Here is a 21,755-nt window from a genome sequence, read left to right as displayed (position 1 = left end):
AATACCAGGAGGCAAGGGTCACTTGGAGCCATTAGGGAGGCCAGGTACCACAAGAGCCCATTCATTCATCCAACACAAATATACTGAGTGCCTATGAGGACCTGGGGACAAAGCAGTGGACAAAACCAAGTCCTTGCATGCATGAAGCATACATTATAGTGGAGGTCAGAAAGGCAAAATTTTAATGAGGAGGTAAACTATGTAGCATGCTAGGAAGAGGTAAGTGCTACAGAGAGAGAAAGCAGGAGTCACGGGAAGGGGAATGCTGGAGTTGGGACTGTAGGCAATTCTAAACAGAGAGATCTAGGCAGGCCTCACTTAGAGGGCCTAAAAGAGGTAAGAAAGTATACCATGAAGTTACAGGGAGGAAGACTCGTCCAAGTACTGGGACAGCAACTGCAAAGGCCTTGAGGTGGGCATGTTTGCAACGAAAGGCAAGGCTGTCAAGATGGCCATAGGAATGAACTGAAAGAGAAGGCTGTAGATGAGATGAGGTAAGTAAAAGAGGCAAGAGCAGAGTCTGTGTGGGACCTTCTAGGCTCTTGTAAGGGCTCTGACTTTCACCAAGTGAAGTGGGAAGCCACTGGACAGTGCTTAGCAGACAACTGGTATGATCTGACTTAGCACTTAAAAAAAATCTCACTCTGGTGACTAATATCAAAATAGAGGGGCCAAGGGTGGGAGAAGAGAACAAATCAGGATGCTCTTGTAAATATTGAGACAAGAGATGATGACGGCTTATGTTAGAGTGTTATCAGGTGCAGACAAGTGGTGAGAAGTGGTCTGACTGTACATTTATTTTGCAGGTTATCTAGCACAATTAGATCACCATTCTAGGCAGAGTCTTCATTTAAGAGGGGCAGCATTTTTAAAATTATTTTTTATTGTATCTCATTACTGTGGCTCTCAAATGGTATTCTAGGAGACCCTATGAATTCTGAGAAGCTTCTTAAGAATTTGCTAGTGGGAACTAAGATGGGGCAGATGTAATGAAGCTTCATGGCCCCACTCCAGTTCTGTAAGGATAGCTCTGTGTTGACATAGTTTATTATGTACGATGAGAGACATCTTTTTAAGAAAGACCAGAAACCCCAATGCCCGAAAAGAAAACAGACTCCCCCTCCACCACACACACACACACACACACACACACACACACACACACACACACACTATGAAAAAATACACCATTTAGAAAACTGGAACGGAAACACAGTAGGAAAAACATCTGCACTACAAGATAAAAATAGTTTACTCTCCCTAGTATTAAAACCAACCAAGCAACAAACAAACCTGAAATTCATGAGAAGACAACCAAGTAAAAAATGGGTAAAGGGCATTTTGTAAATGAGGGTCAAAAGGGTACCTCTTCATTGGATTGTTGTGACCATACATTGACAACCCACATCAATTGCTTAGCATAGCTCCTGGTACAGAAGAAAGGCTCAACCAGTGCTGCCCATCACAACCGCTACCATAACAACCACTGTTGTTGCCCTACTCTCCATCTGGCCAAAGCTGCCATGACAAGATGACCGTCACTAACACCACCACCATTATTAGCAGCTTCATCAGCATCATGGTGTAAAAGTCATTAGCAATGGGAACTTGCAACTACTTTGAATGCCATTTCCAACTCAGGTCCCCCCAAAGTAAATTCTTCACTCACAGTAACCAATGGTATATTACCTTTTCGTGATTTTCTATGAGGATCTCAATGACAATGTTCTGAAACTTGATATCCATGATGGCTGCTACTGTTTCTTCCTGAGGACGCAGTAGGGTGGGTCCAAACACCACGCCGAGGTTTGCCACTGTCATCAGATTCTGCTTGTGGTTGTTAGCGACACTGGGAGGAAGGAAAAGAAAAGGCACAAATGAGAGAAAGACTGTACAAATAGATAGTGACTTCCCAGTGCCTTCCCCTATCTTCAGACTCCTCATCTGGCCGGAGCCAGACCCTGGGACATCTTCAGATATCAAGTCCAAAGAGAGACTTCTCTACTTGTATTTTTGTCCCCCAGAGTTTTAGAAATCTTCAGTATTCAGGCTACTTTGCTCTTTCAGGATATGACATTCCTTTACACATTTCTGTTTTGCCTACACCAACCAACCAACCAACCAACCAACCAACCAACCAAAGCAGCTTCCCTCCAAAATGTGAAACTTTGCACATCTGAATCCCTGCTCTGCAAATCCAGGCAACTGCTAAACTTTCTTAATTATGACTTTTATACTTCGCTACTGCTTAAACTCCTGTGGTGATCATTAGCATTTTCTCTAGTGCAAATATAAAAACTCTTGATGGCTTTCATACATTTGCAAACAAGGCACAAGAGAAACCTAATTTTATTTTATTTATTTTCAACATTTATTTTTGAGAGGGAGAGAGAGACAGAGTACTAGTTGGGGAGGTGGCAGAGAGAAGAGAGACAGAGACAAAGACACAAGAGAGACAGAAGGCTTTGTAGGCTCCAGGCTCTGAGCTGTCAGCACAGAGCCCAATGTGGGGCTTGAACTCATAAACTGCGAGATCATGACCTGAGCAGAAGTCAGATGCTCAACCGACTGAGCCACCCAAGTGCCCCCAAACAGACTTAATTTTAAACAATGGATAGATCTTACGAAGTCCAGCACTTTAGGCTCAAAGTATTAAACTCCATCACATAAAACATGTGGCTTTCATTAAGCAAAACATGTGGCACAAACAGAAATAAAAATGCACCACTGTGTATATCCATGTATATGGCTGTGTTTATATTGTCACTTATACTCAAAGTCTAAGAACACACAGGGTCAGCAGTAGCTGGGTCTGAGTAATCTGCTAAATATACATACTTAGTTTTGGATAAGTACTACTCAAAACGTGTATCTGATCTTCATACCCCAGGCACCATGACCTAACCATAAAACTTAATTGTTCATTTGCTGGCCTTGCGTATAAAAATATGCAAATGATCTACAGGCAACAAATAAGTTAAAAGTTAGGCTCAATTTAGTACTGTTAAGAAAATATTAGGGGCTTCCCTAAATCACCTGTTAGAAAAAGGAAACTATTCATTACTAGCAACTATAGAGAAATTGGTCACAGATAGTAGTTTGCACAGACATACCTCCCTACCATTTAGTGCTATTTATACAGAGAATTTTTCACACAATTCTATAAATGCCTGCTCTGTTTCTCTTGAATACTTCTATTTGGTAGGAGGAGAAGAGGCTCTACTGCCTTCAGGGCTGGTTGTGAAACTGAGCCTTCACTGAAATTACTACGTCAACCAATTTTATCAGCAGATGTGTACTTTTCTATAATTTTCCAAGGCTAAAAGTCTAATTTCATAAAAACTTTCTCTGCTGAAAGGGGCAGGAAGGGTCGTTAGGTCAGTGAAACTTGTAACCGTGGAACAGTCCAGATACGAAGAGAATTTGCTTGCTGACTGCTAAGCAAGGGCAGTGGCCACTGGTATCTTGGCCTGTTTCTGGTCCACATAAAAATATTCTGCGTTTTTTAAGTTGTAGTGTTGTGTCTCCATTTTACTTACACACTTCCCAGGTACGCATCATGTTTCTGAAAGCATTAATGCTCAGGGTCAAGTTCTTACCTGGCAAGGGCAAAGATTCCAGTTCTGTGCCTCAATCAATAAGTATGCATATCTACAAGCTGCTTGTAACATCACTTCTTTCAACATGGGCTCTTGGGTGCAGGGAGTGAATTCCATGCCCTTATTCTTCCCCCTCCCAAATGAACAAAGCCATTAGACTTACCCCTCCTGCCACATAAGTCCCTTGTGCAAATGAGTCAACAAGCTATTTATGTATCAAAGTACTTTTAAATTGTAGACCAATATAAAAACATATGGTTTGGATGATGATTTTTTTTTTAACCACCGTGCTTCTCAGCACTACCTCTGACTAAAGCAACAGCCTGCTAGCCAGGATCCCTGACTAGCATTTCCACAGTCAGGTTTATCCTGACTGCTACCACCAGTTACTGTCTATAACTCAGCCCTGATCAAGTCATTCCTCTGCTGACAACTACAGTGGCCCCACACCTCACTGGGAAAGAACCCAGTGAACCAGTGTGCATAAAGTGTTTAGTTAGCACTTTTGCACTTGTTCTGATAATAATGATTATAAGCCCTCGATGGGCTCCAATGTCTTTAATGTAAAGGCCAGACTCTAGTGAAGTAACACACCCTTCCCCAACTCACCTCTAAGCCCTTCTCTGCCGCCTGCTTGCTCTGGGTCAGCGGACAAGTGACTCAATGTCTAAGCTTTGGGCTCATCTTTGAAGATTGGGGAGGGGGAGGTAAACAATACAACTACTTCATGAGGTAGCTGTAGAAATTAAATATGGTAACATGTGGGAAACATAGTGATTATTATTATAGTAATTCACTATCCATCCTCTTCCCACTTTCATACCTATCTGCCTTTGTCACTCCTCTGCCTAGAATGTTCTCTTGCACTTCACAAATGTGTCCCCTTCCTTTCTGCAGTCTCTGTCCGGTCTTCCCCCAATCCTCCTCCTCCTCTCAACCAAGGCAGAAGTATTATCTTTTATTACAAGTTATTAATGTCTCTACTGCTGCCTTAGGATCAAGACTGTGCACTTACTTTACTTGGTAATGCTAGCACTGAGCACAGTGCCCAGGAGAAGCCCAACGAACGTTCATGAGATGTTAAATGGGATGTTTCTGGGTACACATAAAACAACTGTTCCCAATCCAGCTACTTACTCAGAAAACCTCCAACTATTACTGATGACTTTTTAGGGGGACTATATCTCAACTATCCCAACCTCACTTTCCAAAGTCTGGAGCTGTGTTCCATTTCTTAGGTTTAATTAACGAATAACAATTACTCTAATTTGCAGGCCCCAATGCCCAAAGGCATTAGGAAGAAAGGTACAGTAACTCTAGATAAGCAACTCTGAATATAAATAGGCTTAAGGCTACCCAACATAATTCATTTCCTTTTTAGTGATCCATTTTATTTTAAAACTTGAACAACACATTGATCTATGGCTTATAAAACTTTTTTTGGGGGGGAAGCTGCAACCTTCATGACTAACTACCATTATCTTTTGGCATACTGAAGTAATAAATTTATCTGTCACTTGATTATTACTGTTCACAAGTTGGTATGGCTATGTTCATTACACTAGAATGAATAATTAATGGCTTGAGATCTCTATGTATCCTGGGGAGAAAGGCCTAGACCTCAGCCTCTGCTGGCACCAGCCATCCATTATAGCTTGACAAATTTACAGATGTGTGGGAGGCAGGCTGGCAGACCACTGGGAAGCCTGGCCCAGCAGAGGCCATGGGACTCATTCATTAGTGAGGTCTATAAAACACTGAGAGCTGCTTTCTGGGTTGGTAATTGGGCTGCTTGACCTCTTCCTCACATAGTCCAGAACGTCGTGTTGGGTCTTGACTTAAAACCCATATATAAAAGTTTCTTGTGCATTGCACATTCCACTGCAGGAGTTTGTGCCTTTCAGATCCTTAGGTCTACGTGGACATTTCTGTGGTGCCTTCCCCAGGAACTGGCAGTTCTATAGGCATCCTTTAAATGTCGCAGAAAAACAGTTCCACATGTGATTTTAACCTGAGCAAGACCCAGGTCCTTTTGTGACCATGGAGTTTGCTGTTATTAGCTGAAAAGCAGTAAGTCTCTTGAAGAACATGCCTTTAGGGCAGTTGTTGAGGGGCTGGAACCCCATGTTCCCAGCACTTCCCTCATGAATTGCAATTAAGGAAAAAGAGCATGCTTCAAGGAAAATGGCCTTGGCAGAGGGGCCTCCTGCCACCTTTGTCTAAGGGGAAATGGGTGGGGACTCTGGATTGGTCTGATGCTCTTTGAGATGCAGAAGGAGGTAAATCATTTCCAGATGAGGATGGTGGTGGGGGAGTGTTATGAGAAGAGGAGACAGAAGTCAATCCCTTTGGGGCTTGTAATGCAGTGCCCCCCATGCTGTCATAGGGATCACATCTGTTTCCTGTGGTTTAAATGAGAGCCATGACTCTGGGAGTGCTAAGCAGTGCTTTAAGTCACAGACTGGTCCTGATGTATTCCAAGAAAGCATAAGCCTAGGGCTGCATTTGCAAATAGCTTCCATCTTGGGGCCTGGAATGCTGTGTCAAGGAGTGTCAAGCCTAAGCCCTGGCTCCACCGGACACGGTGTGGTGACAGGTTAGCACTATGTGCCATGGACTGGATGGGTGGTGTAAAAGCACAGCAACACCTACCCACCGTGCTTTGGTTCAGCTTCCAGTGTTAAATAATGATGATAATTTACACTTGTAGCATGTTTTAGAGTTTCTAAGGAGTTCTGCAACTATTCTTTATGTTTATTCAACCTTCCTCGTATCTGAAGAACACAGTAGCTCTCAAACTTTCAGACAATGTCCCATGATAGGGAAAACATTTTCTTACTTAACCTTTCATTAGTACATGCATACATATACACATAAATAGCAAGACACACACACACAAACCAGAAACAAAAAGTTGGGGAATAGTAAGGCTGATGAATGTTGATATTCTCTCTTCTATCCTTTTTTTTCCCTTAACTTACTATTAAAAAAAAATGAAAGCAATTTCTCATCCCCCTAATGGACCATGACTTACAATTTGAGAAGTGCTACTCTAGGGGTAGAGAAGACAAATATTATCTCAAGTTTACAAACATGGAAAAAAGGTAAAGGAGACACTAAAGCACAGTGCTTGGAATCAGATAGATACTCCCAGCTGGATGACAGCAGGAAGGTCACATGGCATCTCTAAGCCTATGTTTTCACCTGTAAAACAGAAGAAGTAATACCTACCTCATTAAGTTTTAAAGCTAAGTAAGATTAGGTGAATAAATCTCTTGGCCTGCATATAGCTTAATAAATGACGGCTGCTATTGTTTACGGTGGTGGTCAAGGTAGTGGTGATGATAGAAGTAGCAGCACCTGCCAATTTAAAGCCACATTGGGGATACCTGGGTGGCTCAGTCAGTTAAGCATACATCTGACTCCAGCTCAGGTCATGTTCTCACAGTTCGTGGGTTTGAGCCCTGTGTCAGGCTCTGTGCTGACAGCTCAGAGCCTGGAGCCTGCTTTGGATTCTGTCTCCCTCTCTCTCTGCCCCTCCCCTGCTTGCACTCGGCCTCAAAAAATAAACAAACATTAAAAAAAAATTTTTTTTTAAGCCATATCGGGGGTGCCTGGGTGGCTCAGTCGGTTGGGCGTCCGACTTCGGCTCAGGTCATGATCTCGTGGTTCGTGGGTTTGAGCCCCATTTTGGGCTCTGTGCTGACAGCTCAGAGCCTGGAGCCTGCTTCAGATTCTGTGTCTCCCTCTCTTTCTGCCCCTCCCCCACTTGCACTCTGTGTCTCTCTCTCGCAAACATAAACATTAAATAAATAAATAAATAAATAAATAAATAAATAAATAAATAAATTCACATTGTTTGGTGGTGTCACTTGGTATTCTGTGCAGGAACCTCTAGCGGCCTGCTTCTGTTTGGGGCAAAGAGCCCTGACTCCTGCATCTGTATTTTCAGGACTTCTATTACCCTACCTATTTGTATTTCTTATTCTTTTTTTTTCCCTTTCTAATAATTATGAAATACTTCAAATCTATAGAAAAGCTCAAAACATAAAATGACTTGTATTCCATCACTTCCCTCCAAGTACCTCTGGCACAACACACTGGGAGCCTCACAGCCAAGAGCAAGCCCATCAAACTCACTCGGTCTTCAGGAGCACACTCTGCCCCTGGCCTGCCTAGCAAATCCTCGCCATCCAAAGCTCACCTCCCTGCAAAGCCTGGCTGCAGACATTCCCCTGCCCAGAGGTCTTAACTGCTAAATGGTTATGTTCATGGTAAATTCATGGGACATTTCTACTCCGACTGTTCCCCCTCTAATGAGCAACTCCAGACTGGGGACCGGATCAGGATTTGAAGGGCACATCCTGTAGCATCCTCCGGGGCAGATAGCAGAATGTAGGCCCCAGGTTACCAATTCCGAAAGTGGCTGAGCGGGCAGGCACCTAAGCTATAGTCAGTAGCACTTTTCTCTCTACCACCATCCAGGGGGAGAGAAGCTCAAAGATCTGGGGCTAAGGAGGATGAGGTAGATGTGAAGTTCTTGGAACTGTACTTTTTTTGTGGTCAACAAGGCCAAGTTTAACGCTCATGGTTGTTCACGTGGCTCCTTTCAACAATTTCAAATTTACCCTTAGTATATAATGGGGAGTGGTGGGGGAATCCCCACCCTCCAGTGGCTACATGTTTTCTAGTAAGTCAGTCTGTATGTGCGTGTTGCCTGAATACCACCAGGACTTGGTAACACTGGACCCATCTGGATCGTGCGGGGGAGGCTTGTGCCAAGGAAACCCATTAGAGCCATAAATATAACTTTGCTGGGCTGTCCCAATGGCTGGCACCAGAATGAGAGTTTAAAATAAATAGTTCTGTGTACTGACTTGGGTCATGCTCACCAGCCATATTCAACATCTTTCTGGGAATGGTGGTCCAGTGAGAAGTCACATTTAAAGCTTTGAATAATTGAGTGTTTACGGTGGGTAATGATACACAGTGTGATCTTCAACAAGACCCTTTAAGGCATGTAGGTGAGGCTACCCCTAACATTTTACAGAGGATGAAACTGAGGCACTGACAGGTTTAGTAATTTGCCTGAGGTCACAAGGCCAACCAAAGGCAGAGCCAGGAGAGGAAACCCACACTCTTTACCCTATTTTAGTATATGTGCTGTCGAAGCGAACAGCCATACTCTCTACCCTAGCACTTTGATGTTCCCACACCACTCAGGGTCAGTTCAGCCTAGGCTACAAGAGGCACAACTATTCCTCGGAAAACCCAACCAAAAATGAATACACAGAGCAGTTACATGCTTGAACCTGTGCCGAATGAAGTGGTGGACAGAACAGAAAAATAAATAGTGCTCCTTCATTCACCACCCAAATCACTAAATTAGAAAAAAGGGAGAAACCGAGAAATCAGAACAAGGTTCATGCCTTTTCAGAGTGATACGAAATTAACCACTGTTTCTTCTCCCTTCCTGCAGTAAAACTGGCTGCATGTTTGACACTATCATGGAAATGAGGGAAGAACCCCTCAAATCTGAGAGCATTCCATTTGTAGTTGGCTGGCACATCTAAGAGCTGCTTCCTAATGATTAAAGAGTAAACGCTTTAGGACTGAGAAAATTGAAAGAAACTGAAAAGGATAAAATCAAAGGAAGAAACTGAAAGAAAAACCAGAGGGGCTGAAAGGATTGTTTCTCACCGCCCCCCGCCCCCCCCCCCCCCCGCCAAAAAATGACAATTATGGCCATACATCCATCAGTCCAGGCTACACTGCTTTCCTCCAGGGATCTCAAAGCTCTGTGAATAACTGCCAATGTCTTCTCCACTTCTGGTGACATATATAAACCGTGCTTCAGATGGGTGAATGTCACTGCTAAGGTGTTAAGTACCACCCAATTGTATGCATGTCAACTCTAACACTCACTTGGTGCCAAAAATTCCTCAGACTAAAGGAAAAGAGTGTGCAACCAGCTCTATTTCCACTCTGATCCCTTCCAATGCAACATCACTAACTGTTTAAAAACTGCCAAGGGCTTTGGCTAATTTTAATTTTAGGATGAAAACCCTTGGCATGGGCTACAAGATCCTACAGGGTCCAGCTCACCTCTTCCAGGCCCTTCATTATGCTGATCCCCTTACCAGGGAAGCTCTGCAGCTCCTCTTGATCTGTCCTTTTCCTACTTACTACTTGCACTTTCTCAGAAAGGTCTTTCTGGACACTCTGTCCCAGGCCAGGTATCTTGTTACAATGCTATTTCCTCATTTCTCTTTCCTGGCACTTACTGAATTATGTCACCATTCATGGAATTGCCATCGTCTCCCCCACTTATTCCAAGAGAACAGAGATGATACTAATCTCCCTCAATGCCACATCCCCAGGGCCTAGGATAGAGCTTGTTCCTATCAGGTATTAAGGGGGGGAAAAAAGGGCACGTGCATGCTTTGGGAGGCTAGCTTCATCTAAGGGTATCAATGCTCAGCTGCACTAAATGTCTGGCTTAAACCTCCATGTAACCTTCCGGTGCCTCAGAGTCTTTGCCAAGCTGGGGACAGCTGTTGGGGAAGTAGCCAGCACACCTCACCCTGACACTGAAGGCACGTAACAAACCACGTGGCTCTCCCTGGCCACATCGCTAATCTGCAAGGTGCAATGTCCACAACATATTCACAGGGTATCATTATCATTATTACATGCATTACCTAATGTGCATTATGCAATATACCATAAGCTCACAATATTATACCAATCTCCTTCTAATGTTCTCATTAAATATGTCTTATTAAAGACATATCATCAATGTCTTTTTCTCATCCCTTTCTGAAAACCCCTTGTACTTTCTGCTTATCTTAGATTATATTAAAACTGTCAACAGTAAGAGCAACTCAGCATTTAACCTCAGTCAGGAATTAAGTACTCCATCAATGATCTCATTTGATGTTTACAATAATTCTACAAGGTAACTTCTACTACTGTCCTGCATGAAGTAGTTAATGCTCAGAAAACTCAAATTTTGTCCAGGGTCCTGTATCAAATAAGCAGTAGAGATGGAATTTGAAGGCAGGCAATCTACAGTATGATTCCAGAGCTACTGCTCTTAAATGCCCTGGTACAACGCAGTGTGTGTGTGTGTGTGTGTGTGTGTGTGTGTGTGTGTGTGTTTGTATGTGCAGACATGTGTGAGATAGATTATACACAGTATATAGGCTGCCATTTTGTTCCACATGCCATTCTTCTAAAAAGCTTAACCTAAAGAGATCATGGGTAAAAGAAGAACCTGATTATTTTTAAAAGGATGTTTTGAAAGCAAACAAGAATATTACCTTCAAGTCTGCCCATCAACAGCATTAAACCCTAATTTTTTCCAATGGTAGCAAACTAATCTGGGTCATGGGAATTACTGGCCTCCTCCAGAATAGGCTGGCTTTCATTAAGAATAAGATCTGTACTTTTTTGCTAAGCTGCCTCATTTTCTGAAATTAGTCACAGTCGTTTAAACACTAACAACAGGCCAACCTGAGTTCCATTTGCCCTACACTCTTTCAGCTACTTGGTATCTGAATAGTCTTATGCACAAAGAAGGCACATGCCCTCAATCTAGGGGTTGACTGATGAGTTTTCCCTTCTCTGCTCATGGCTGGTTCAGGTCCTAGCCTGTAGCTATATTCTATGACCCAGTCCACGGGCCTGGATGGAGAAAAAAAGCACTCACATACCAAAAAAAAAAAAAAAAAAAAAACTACGAAGAAGCTGGCCCATAGAACATTTCTTCCTGGAAAATTACTTAACTATTTCAAATTGTAGAACAATTTGAAACATTCTTCAGTCCAATGGAATTATCATTTTCGAAGCATTTTACAGTTTCTAAAGTCCTTTCACATTCATTATCACTGATTTATTTATTTTGAAGCTTATGTTCTCCCATCTAGAGAGAGATGCCACAGCATAAATGGAGGAGGTTTAAAAGTTGCCTATAGGCATGACATGCCAACCTGACAGTACCAAGTGCTGTAAATACCTAAGTTCCTGTTGGTGGCAACACTTCCTTCAGTGGCTCAGCCTATCATCTTTAGGCCAGCACTGTCCAAAAAGGCAGGTCATGGGCTTGCAAGTTGCCTTAGGACTTCCTATCCAAGGAAGGAGGTACAAGGTGACCCAGAACAGAGGCCAATAGTGCATCGTGTATTTTTCAACAATCAAGTATTTTCGAGGGCTTATTATGTGCCAAGGACTGCTTTAAGAGCTGGGGATAGAGCAGTGAACAAAATAGACACTCCCCAAAACTCCCTGCTCTATGAAGCTTATATTATTTTGGGGGTAGGACAGACAATAAGCAAATAAAATACACAGCAGAAAGGCAGGAATGAGGGCCTATTAGCAATTTTAGACAGGGTGGTCAGGGAAGGTGTCAGTGACAAAGAGGAATGTACAAATAACCTGAAGGAGGGAAGAAAGCAAGCTGTGCAAATCTCGCAAATCTCTGGGGAAAAAGCTACAGGGAGCAGACACTAGACACAGATGCCTCAGGCAGGAACACATGTGGCATGTTGGCAATGCCTAAGGAAAGCCAATGTGCCTGTCACTGAATGAGAACAGGGGAAAGCACTAGGGACAGCCAGACAGGTAATGGACCCGGGGGCAGCCAATCCTGAAGGACTTTGCAGGCCACTTTAAGAGCTTTGTTCTCTACTCAGTGACATGAAAAGCAATGAGAGAATTCTGATCAGAGGGAGAGCGTAATATTTGTCACTTCTCTCTGTAGACTCAGAAAGGTCTCAGCTACTAAGACTTACATGCTCAAAGGCCCTGGGATGTAAGAGACAGAAGAACTTCGCAAACCGGCATAAAACCTCTTCAGAGAATCCAAGACATGTAAAAACTAGAATACAGTACTTCTATTGATTTGAGTAACTAAAACCTATCAGGCAGTGTGCATTTGCACCTACGTCTGTGTTAACGTGGAAGGTCTATGAAGCTGGTCCACATTTTTCCCTTAGTCACTGTGCTGACTTCCACTAGGAACTTGGCAGAACAGAATGTTGAGGCCAACATGATTTAAAGGCCTAGAGTCATAGCCTCAAGGTGCTAGTTACCTGCTACCCGGCTAACAGTCACCCACAAACAGCACCGATATTGAACATGTTGTGTAAATATTCATAAAGCCCACTGAACTTAACCATCTTTACAATCTTTAAGTAAAATAAATAGTAGTCTTCTGAAGCCAGATCCCTCTTAGTAGTCCCATTCTACAGGTCAAAGAACAGGGACAAAAGAAGCTACAGCAAAGGCTAAGGGTTGGCCCTTCACCATGTGGCTCAGCTCCAACAGTAACAGTAGCTGTGACACTAAGCAGTCAGAGCTTCTCACGTCCCATGAAATGCAAGCCTCATTTTCAGGGAAAGGACCATAATCCTTCCTGGAGGGCAAGTCAAGATTCCAAATCCACAGATGGGGCTATGGGAGAGTTGCGGAGTAAGAGATTGACAGATTGTTAGAAAGGAAAAAAACAAACAAACAAACAAAACACAAAAAACACTCAGGCACAGTCATACATATGCCCTGGGTAATCTGTCTCCTTTCATGGAGATATTTTAAATCAAGGAAATAACCCATCTGGTTTATTTTTGAAAAGGAGGGTACTTTTACCCCAAAAAGAAAACAGACAGAAAATTGCATTCCTTGGAGGTCCTGGGTGGCTCAGTCGGTTAAGCATCTGACTTTGGCTCAGGTCATAATCTTGTGGTTCACGACTTCAAGCCCTTCATGGGGGTCTGTGCTAACAGCTCAGAGCCTGGAGCCTGCTTTCGATTCTGTGTCTTCTCTCTCTGCCACTCCCCCACTGGTTCTCTCTCTCTGTCTCTCTCTCTGTCTCTCTCTCTCTCTCAATAATAAATATTTTTTAAAAATTTTTAAAAAGAAAAAAAAAGAAAATTGCTTTCTTTACCAGGAGTCTGAAACAAATTCAGAGGCTGAGGTTGAAAAAGGTAGCTTTATTTCAAGGGCCAAGGTACCAAAATGACTAAAATTTAAAGCTGACATGCTATCACATGTGGATATGTGAATTACATGTGGATATTCAACTAAGAAAAAAATTATTTCAAGGTGTCCTGAAGAGTTCATGGCTTTTTATGTACAGGAACTGACAAGCCATGGGAAAGTTCTGGAAATCAATTAGTACTCACAGTGAAAGAAGAAGTCCCAGATCTCTAACACCAAATGAAGAGTCATTTGAAGAGAACATCGACATTCTCTGTGTTCAAATGTCTGATGCTAAAGAACAGAATTGTTTAAAAGACAACATCCTTTTTATAGACCCTAAAAGCTAGAAAACAAAATCTGAGAGGATTACTCCTTCTTACGCCTCCCCACTCCTGAAGCTTGGTGCCAACCTATCCTAGCTCCTTGTTACACTAAACTGTTATGTACAAAATTTACGTATGAGCTCAAGCCTAAGTGGAAATGTAGCTCATCTTACTTATTTATACGTATAAAATAATTGTGTTTATACATAGTGGTACATGTTAGAATAAGACTGAACACACAGACCCTTCTGTTATATTTTCTGCCTTCATCACAAAAATAGATTCATCAGGGAATTATGCCAATAGAGTTCTTACTTCAGTGTACGTCTGGCAAAATCTGATTTGTCCTCCTCATAGGCAGCACAAAACTAGAGACTCCTTGAATTCTGCTACTTTGGAAGCAAAATATAAAACAAAGTGCAGGGTCAAACAGGAACTTGCGATCCACTATGAGAAACCCAACCTGTTCATTAGGTAGAGAACAGGAGGGGGTATCTGGTCACACAGACACCGAATGATTTAAACCATGGAGGTGAGATCTTGGCTCCTGATCTGCCCCTCATTTAGGCTCTCACAGAGTGTCATTCACAAAGCCCAAATCCAATACTTTTCAATGGATAAGTCAAAGTGTTTAATGACCAAGTTCTGGAATGCTTTCATTTGAGCAGGCAGCACAGCCTGACACCTTAGCTGTTGTCCCCTTGCCTTCTTGGGCTCCTCTGGACAGGTGGGTTAAGAATGCCAGGCTGATGGCAGTTGAGACAGGGAAGAGAACAGCAGTGTGGGCTAAAGAATCACTTTAAGGACACCATGGTGCACATTTCCCAGTGGAAAAGCCATCAATAGTTCACTTTAGCAAACCAGTCTGGATCGCGTATAAATCCACAGAGATTAAAATACTTAATGAACATCAGATCCTCAAGTAACTCCAAAGTCCTCACTGTAGCCTATATGACTTGACCCCGCCTACCTCTCCAAACTGCCATCCTGCATTTCTGCGTTCACCCACAGCTCCCGACTACCCTGGCCTTTTGCATGTTCCCAAATGTACCATGTTTGGTCCTCCCCAACACAGACTGAACACCTACAAGATGCCATGCCGTCTTCTAGGCATTGGGATACAGCAGTGAACCCAACAGCCAAGATTCATCCTTCAATATACTGGCATGACAGTCCCATTACGAAGATAGAAAATACACAAAACACAGTAAGAATGTCAGGCTGAGAAAGTGTAAGATGAAATTAAATAGGAGCGTATGATAAAAACTGGTGAGAAGGACTAACTTAGGTAGGCTGGGCAAGGCTTCTAAGGGGAGACATGTGAGCTGAGCTCTGTCATTGCAGAGAGTAGAGTCTAGAAGTCCACAAATTAGAACACTACAAATCATATACACAAATGCATGGGCAATTAAGAAGTCCAATCTTCAACCACAGACATTAGTGTTGCCTGCCTCAGATCACTTCAAGAGTTGCATTCAAGAGGAGTTTGAACAGGCATGCTGAAGTCTGTGTCAAGAGTTGTTTAGCACAATGGAAAGCACCAGAATCCTTGCCACCTCTGGGTTTTCCCACCCAATACTGAGAATGCCCTGTGGCTTTTGGCTGCTCCTCCCACTCATCCATCTCTGTTGCCCCAACCCAGTTAGGAAGAGACTCCTCCAGTGAATGTCACTAACAGATCTACTGCTCAGTCTTGCAAACAGAAGGCCACCTTCCTAAAATTTACATAGCAGGAGATAACTATACCACAATCCCGTTGACATGTGCCAGCATTTGGTTGGGTTATGTAAAAAGCTAGGTAATCATTAAACAGGGCAGGAAACAAACAAAAGAGTAATCCTTTAAAAATATCATTTGTGTTTGGAAAACTTGAGGGGGAGAAGAGAGCAAGGTTCAGGAAGGCCTGCTACTCTATGAAAGGCCAGGGTTCAGAGTTCACTATAAAAATGTCAGAAAAATCACTTAATACTTTCACTCACCTGAACGAGTCTTCCACATGAGTTGGTATTACAAGATAAAAAACTGGGACTTAAAGAAAAAAGTACTAAGTGGCTCCAAGAAAGTCTGTCTCATAAAGCCCTGGCACAGGTGAAAGTTCTGCAGACTCCTGACCCATGGAGGACAGGATGCCTGTAGCTGTACCTGGAGCACCAGATGGGACTGCATGTGGCCATGAATCAGGGGCATGAACCACACTGGTCAGTCCAACACAGACAGCATTTGTGGACATGCTAATCTATGTGACTCCCACAAGAACCACGGCAGTGCAAGGCTGTGATATGTGGCCACACACACTCACACAACCCCCCAGCTGGATGGTACACTCCTTTACACATGTACACACCCATGCATGTCTCCCTTGCCCCTGGGACACACATAGGGGTAAACTTATGAAACAAAATGTCTATCTTCCTTAAGATAGAATCAGTAAATGTCATTGGATGTCACTTTGCCCCTTAGAGCAATGGCCATTTTTAAATAGCGGTCCTTTCTTTTTTCTCTTAATGCTATAATTAGGGACAAAAGCCTAAGCTTTTTATTTTCTGGTATTACAATTCCAAGTGTTCATTGTAGGATAACTGAAAAAGATAGAAAAGCACAAAGAAAACAAAAATCACCCATAATCCAACTAGTCAGAAATAATTAAATTTCATTTAACATTTTAAGGTATAGATATCTTGTCCTTTGCTTTCCTCAGGCACACACACACTTAGAAATACACACACACACACACACACACACACACACACACACACGTATTTTAAACAACCTAGATCATACTGCATGCACATAGCCTTATGACCTGTTTTTACTGCCTTACTATAAACTTTTCAACTATCATTCATTACCTTGTCCAACATATTTATGGTTATATAGTATTCTATTGTATGGATAATACATTCAAGAAGGCCTCTATTATTGGACATTCAGATTGTTTTTGATGTGTTGTTTCCAGTAACACCACAATAAACCTGTATGCACATAAATGTTTTTGTATATCTTTCTTTCTCTGAAATAAATTCACAGAAATTGAATTTCTGGATGAAAGGGTATAAAAGATTTTAATACATATTTCCAAACTGTCACCTAGGAGACCTTTATCAATTTACATTCTCACCTAGAATGTTTCAGCATGCCTGTTTCTCTAGGCCCTAAGGCATTATTATTTTGAAATTTTTAATAAGTAGTGAATAGTATTATGCCTATCTAGTTTTCAATTCTATTTTTTGATTAATGATATTGACCGTTTTCTAAATGTTTATTGATCCAATGACTTTATTAAGGGCCCAGACATAACAATCAGTCTCCAGCCAAGTAGACCAAAAGTTAACAGGTAAGTAGTAAGACATACCCAGCAAAGATGGCCTTACTTCTATAATTTTACAGATAAATATAGCTCTACGTCTATTAAGATGTTCCTGTATTTATAATTCAGGTATCTTTCATGAAATCTAATGAGGATGAAAAACTACTACCGAGATATCAAACCCCTCTCTATGAATCTGGGCAAGGTTCAATTTCACTGGCTCAGTATTTGGTACAGGATTGTACTGGGGTCTACTACAGAACCACAAATAAAGACGGCTGGCAGGGAAATGATGCCATCCCCTCACCTTGTTTGTAAGCTCCGTGAAGGTAAACCCCCCATCTGTCTTGTTTATACATATCAATGTATGCCCAGAACCTGGCAGGACAGGTGCTTAATAAATTTTGTTAGAACTATTTTCAGGCTGGTGGCCAAAGGACTTGAAGGGACCTGAGCTTCAGAGTATGAGTCCCACTAATTTCAAAATAAACCACTCATCCCAGCGAGTGCCGTGGCACTTGGGAGGCACTTGTGGCTGCCACCGAGGCCAAGCAAGAATCCTTGTACTTCCTCAATCTACTTCACATGGATGCTCTAAGGACAAGGCAAGGAAGAGGGTGAAAAAGGCTCTGAAGACTATCCAGTGCTGCTCACAGCAGGGAGGATGGTGATGATGATGATGACAGTGAGGAGGTGGAGGAGGAAAAATTTAAATAGAAGGCTCAGAGAGCCAGGAATGATGAGGAGACGCAGAGAATGGTATCAGTAAAGCAGGCTGCGGTAAGAAATTAAGCTTTCAGCTGTGGTGTTCCTGGGTGTGTGATGCAAGAGGCACAGTGTAACCGGGCCACCAAGTCCTAAAAAACAACTTTAAATTAAAGACCACGGTTGTTGAGCTCTTATTTATGATTCAAGAGGTCTTTACAGATTTTTCTGTCCAGAGTGTTCCATAGCTTCTCTGGGATGTGCGTTTGTATGGACTTAGTTTTGCTTCTCCTTTTGCAAGGCGCTCTGACTACTGAATCTGTTTCAGAGACAGCAGGAAGTTAGAGATTAGCAGAATTAAGCATCATTGGGCAAGATTTATCAGGCTCAGCATTCTGAGCTGGGAGAGAACAGAATCCCTATGATAAGGACTCGCTCTATGCAAGAGTCAAAAAAAAAATACACAACTTTTTGAGCATCTGGGGGCCAATAATGAGGTCCTTGGTGAAGGTGAACCTCTGAAAAGCAGAGTTTCTAGGTGTGGCGTTCCTAGGAAGACCTGACAGGAGAGACTCACGCTCTGAAAATCCCCAATCGAGCAGACTGGCATTTGCAAGGAAGGAACCCCAGGCCTGAGGTGCATCAAGATGAGAGAATGGGGTGGATGAAGAAGGCTTACCCTTGCCTGCACCAAGGGCAGAGCAGGCTCTGCACCCAGGAGCCTACTAGACCTTAGTTCTCAGTTACGGACACAGCAGGGGCTTAGAGGCCAGTGCCTGACTTATGGCCCTGCTCACTGCTCTCTATGCCACTCAAAAGCAAAACAGAACACCAACCTACCCATCTATACATAACACACAGTCTTAATTATGAAAAATGGCAGTAATTACTAGGGAAAGGAAAGCCTGCTGGAGGCTACTGCCGCCCCCACATGCTGCTCCACACTCTACAGACTCCTGTTCTACCAGGGCTGCTGCAGCCTTCCCCCCAACCAGCACCTGTTGCCATGGTAGCTGTGTTCCCCCACCCAGGAAGGGTACGCTCCAAGCCATTATGAAAATAAAAAGCTTTTATGTTTCACGACCACCTCCCCTCCAGCTTCTCTCTCTGTCTTGTCCAGTTAAATGCTGGGTAGCACATGCAGCAGAAATTGAAATGTGGGCATTTCAATTACAGCAATGACAAAAAAAAAAAATTAATCGTCTAGACAGAGAGGGATAGGAAACAACTGTTCAAAGCAACACTGCGTGTGTCTGAGTTAGGAAAAGGAAAAAAAAAAAGAATGAAAAGTAATTAAAGAAAGACCTTCTCTGAAGAACATTAGATCTGACAAGCACCGAAGCACTGTGTGGTCGGATGCTGAGGAAAGAGAAGGGGGAAAAATCAGTAACAGGGATGGTTAATAAGAAAGAGTTCCCCCTGAGGGGCTGAGAAAACAATCCCCTTCTGTTAACAGAAACCAAAGGAAAGAGTAAGAACTATCTGGAGGCTCAACTCAAGACACATTGAAGCACTACTCCTCCGGAAAGAAATCAAGGGTGGTATAGACCTCACAGTCCTGCATCATGAGACTCACTGATACCTAGCACTGAACATGAAATGAAAAATAACGAGAAGAAATGAGGAATGTTATAGCAGGATTGGCGTTTTCTGTATTGTCCTTATCTCTAAAAATGCATCTCCCGCCAGCACTCATTCTCATTCTCTCATCTCAATCTGTTGTGATTGTCTGCAAGTGAGGTATCCTGGCGTGTGACCCCCTCCCAGGGATGCTTTACAGCTTCAGATCTCTATTTTTTTTTTTCTGAAATTTATTGACAAATTGGTTTCCATACAACACCCAGTGCTCATCCCAAAAGGTGCCCTCTTCAATACCCATCACCCACCCTCTCCTCCCTCCCACCCCCCATCAACCCTCAGTTTGTTCTCAGTTTTTAACAGTCTCTTATGCTTTGGCTCTCTCCCATTCTAACTTCTTTTTTTTTTTTTTTCCTTCCCCTCCCCCATGGGTTCCTGTTAAGTTTCTCAGGATCCACATAAGAGTGAGACCATATGGTATCTGTCTTTCTCTGTATGGCTTATTTCACTTAGCATCACACTCTCCAGTTCCATCCACGTTGCTACAAAAGGCCATATTTCATTTTTTCTCATTGCCATGTAATATTCCATTGTGTATATAAACCACAATTTCTTTATCCATTCATCAGTGGATGGACATTTAGGCTCTTTCCATAATTTGGCTATTGTTGAGAGTGCTGCTATGAACATTGGGGTACACGTGGCCCTATGCATCAGTGCTCCTGTATCCCTTGGATAAATTCCTAGCAGTGCTATTGCTGGGTCTTCAGATCTCTATTTAAGTCCAGAAAATGGAGGTACCTGTATCAATTCATATGCAGAAAGGAGAAGGAGAGGAATAGCTTAGGAAGGTCAAGTCAACACCAAAAATGTAGAGATTTCATTTCCTGCCTTCAAAGCCAGTGGAAGTGCTAAGGCAATTTGCCAAGCAGGGACTATTCTGGTTCTACGCACAAACCAGAAAGATTGGCTAACCCCTAAAACTCCCACCAATAGAGAGGATGAAGCCTACAATCAGAAGAGATAATAAGTAGAACAAATGATGCTCAGCTATAAAATACTACACCTGAAAGGTATCAGTCTAAAACCACTTTCCCAACAGTGAAGTTCAAGGAGAAAAACGTCTGCATTATTCACCTCACTAGTGTTATACCAGGACTCTGGTTCCAAGGGCAAGGCTAGGTGACAGGAAGTTCATTCTCTAATTTCTCATGTGATGTGGGCCAAGGTGTTGGGCTCTTAGTTATAATACAAGAGATCTTTATGGATGTGATCTCTGTAGACTCAGTTTTCTTTCTCCTCTTTGAAGTTGGTCATGATTACTGAATCTGATGTTTTAGATTTTTCAATTTAAGAAAATTCTCAGCCATCATCTCTTCAAATGTTATGCCTTACCATTCTATTTAGTCTCATCCTCTGTACCTCCTACAGACTTATTTTAAATCTTCTCATTCTGTCTTCCTTGTCTCTTCAAATATTCTTTTTTAAGTAGGCTCCACACCCACCGTGGAGCCCAACACAGGGCTTGAACTCATGACCCTGAGATGCAGACCTGAGATGAGGTCAAGAGTCGGATGCTTAACTGACTAAGGCACCCAGCCGCGCCTCTTCAAATATTTTCTATTTCATTATTTCTCTGGAATGCATTCTGGAATTTTTTAAAGGTCTATCTTCCTGTTTAGTAAGTCTCTCATCAGTTTTGTTTAGTCTGATATTTATTTAATCAAATGATTTTTAATTTTATTTATTTATTTTTAAAAAAAAAATTTTTTTTTTCAACGTTTATTTATTTTTGGGACAGAGAGAGACAGAGCATGAACGGGGGAGGGGCAGAGAGAGAGGGAGACACAGAATCGGAAACAGGCTCCAGGCTCTGAGCCATCAGCCCAGAGCCCGACGCGGGGCTCGAACTCACGGACCGAGAGATCGAGACCTGGCTGAAGTCGGACGCTTAACCGACTGCGCCACCCAGGCGCCCCAGATGATTTTTAATTTTAATTATTTTTTACCTCTCTAAGTTCCATTTGCCTCTTCCAATGCTGCCTGTTTTTTTTGCTTTTAACTCCTTCTATGTATTTTTAATTATTTTAAATACAGTTATTTTTATGTTTTCCATGGGATTTAAAATTTTTCTCTTAGTGTTTATTTATTTTTGGGAGAAAGAGAGAGGCAGAGTATGAACATGGGAAGGGCAGAGAGAGAGGTAGACAGAGACTCTGAAGCAGGCTACAGGCTCTGACCTGTCAGCACAGAGCCCGACATAGG

General features: G+C 42.5%; 1 protein-coding gene across 5 annotated transcripts in view; it reads right to left on the bottom strand.

The window, feature by feature from the left end:
- The window catches only part of ARHGAP26 (Rho GTPase activating protein 26), a 427,015-nt gene that overhangs the window by 101,039 nt on the left and 304,221 nt on the right, over positions 1-21,755 (bottom strand). For all 5 annotated transcript variants that reach the window (XM_043589835.1, XM_043589845.1, XM_043589853.1 and 2 more), the window contains exon 18: positions 1,690-1,849. In XM_043589835.1, coding sequence (XP_043445770.1) covers positions 1,690-1,849 — 160 coding nt within the window. The remainder of the gene's footprint in view (positions 1-1,689; positions 1,850-21,755) is intronic.

The sequence above is a fragment of the Prionailurus bengalensis genome, chromosome A1, assembly GCF_016509475.1.
Source record: "Prionailurus bengalensis isolate Pbe53 chromosome A1, Fcat_Pben_1.1_paternal_pri, whole genome shotgun sequence".
NCBI lineage: Eukaryota > Metazoa > Chordata > Mammalia > Carnivora > Felidae > Prionailurus > Prionailurus bengalensis.
The sequence above is the reverse complement of the archived record's forward strand: the minus strand, read 5'-3'. Positions and strand labels throughout refer to the sequence as shown.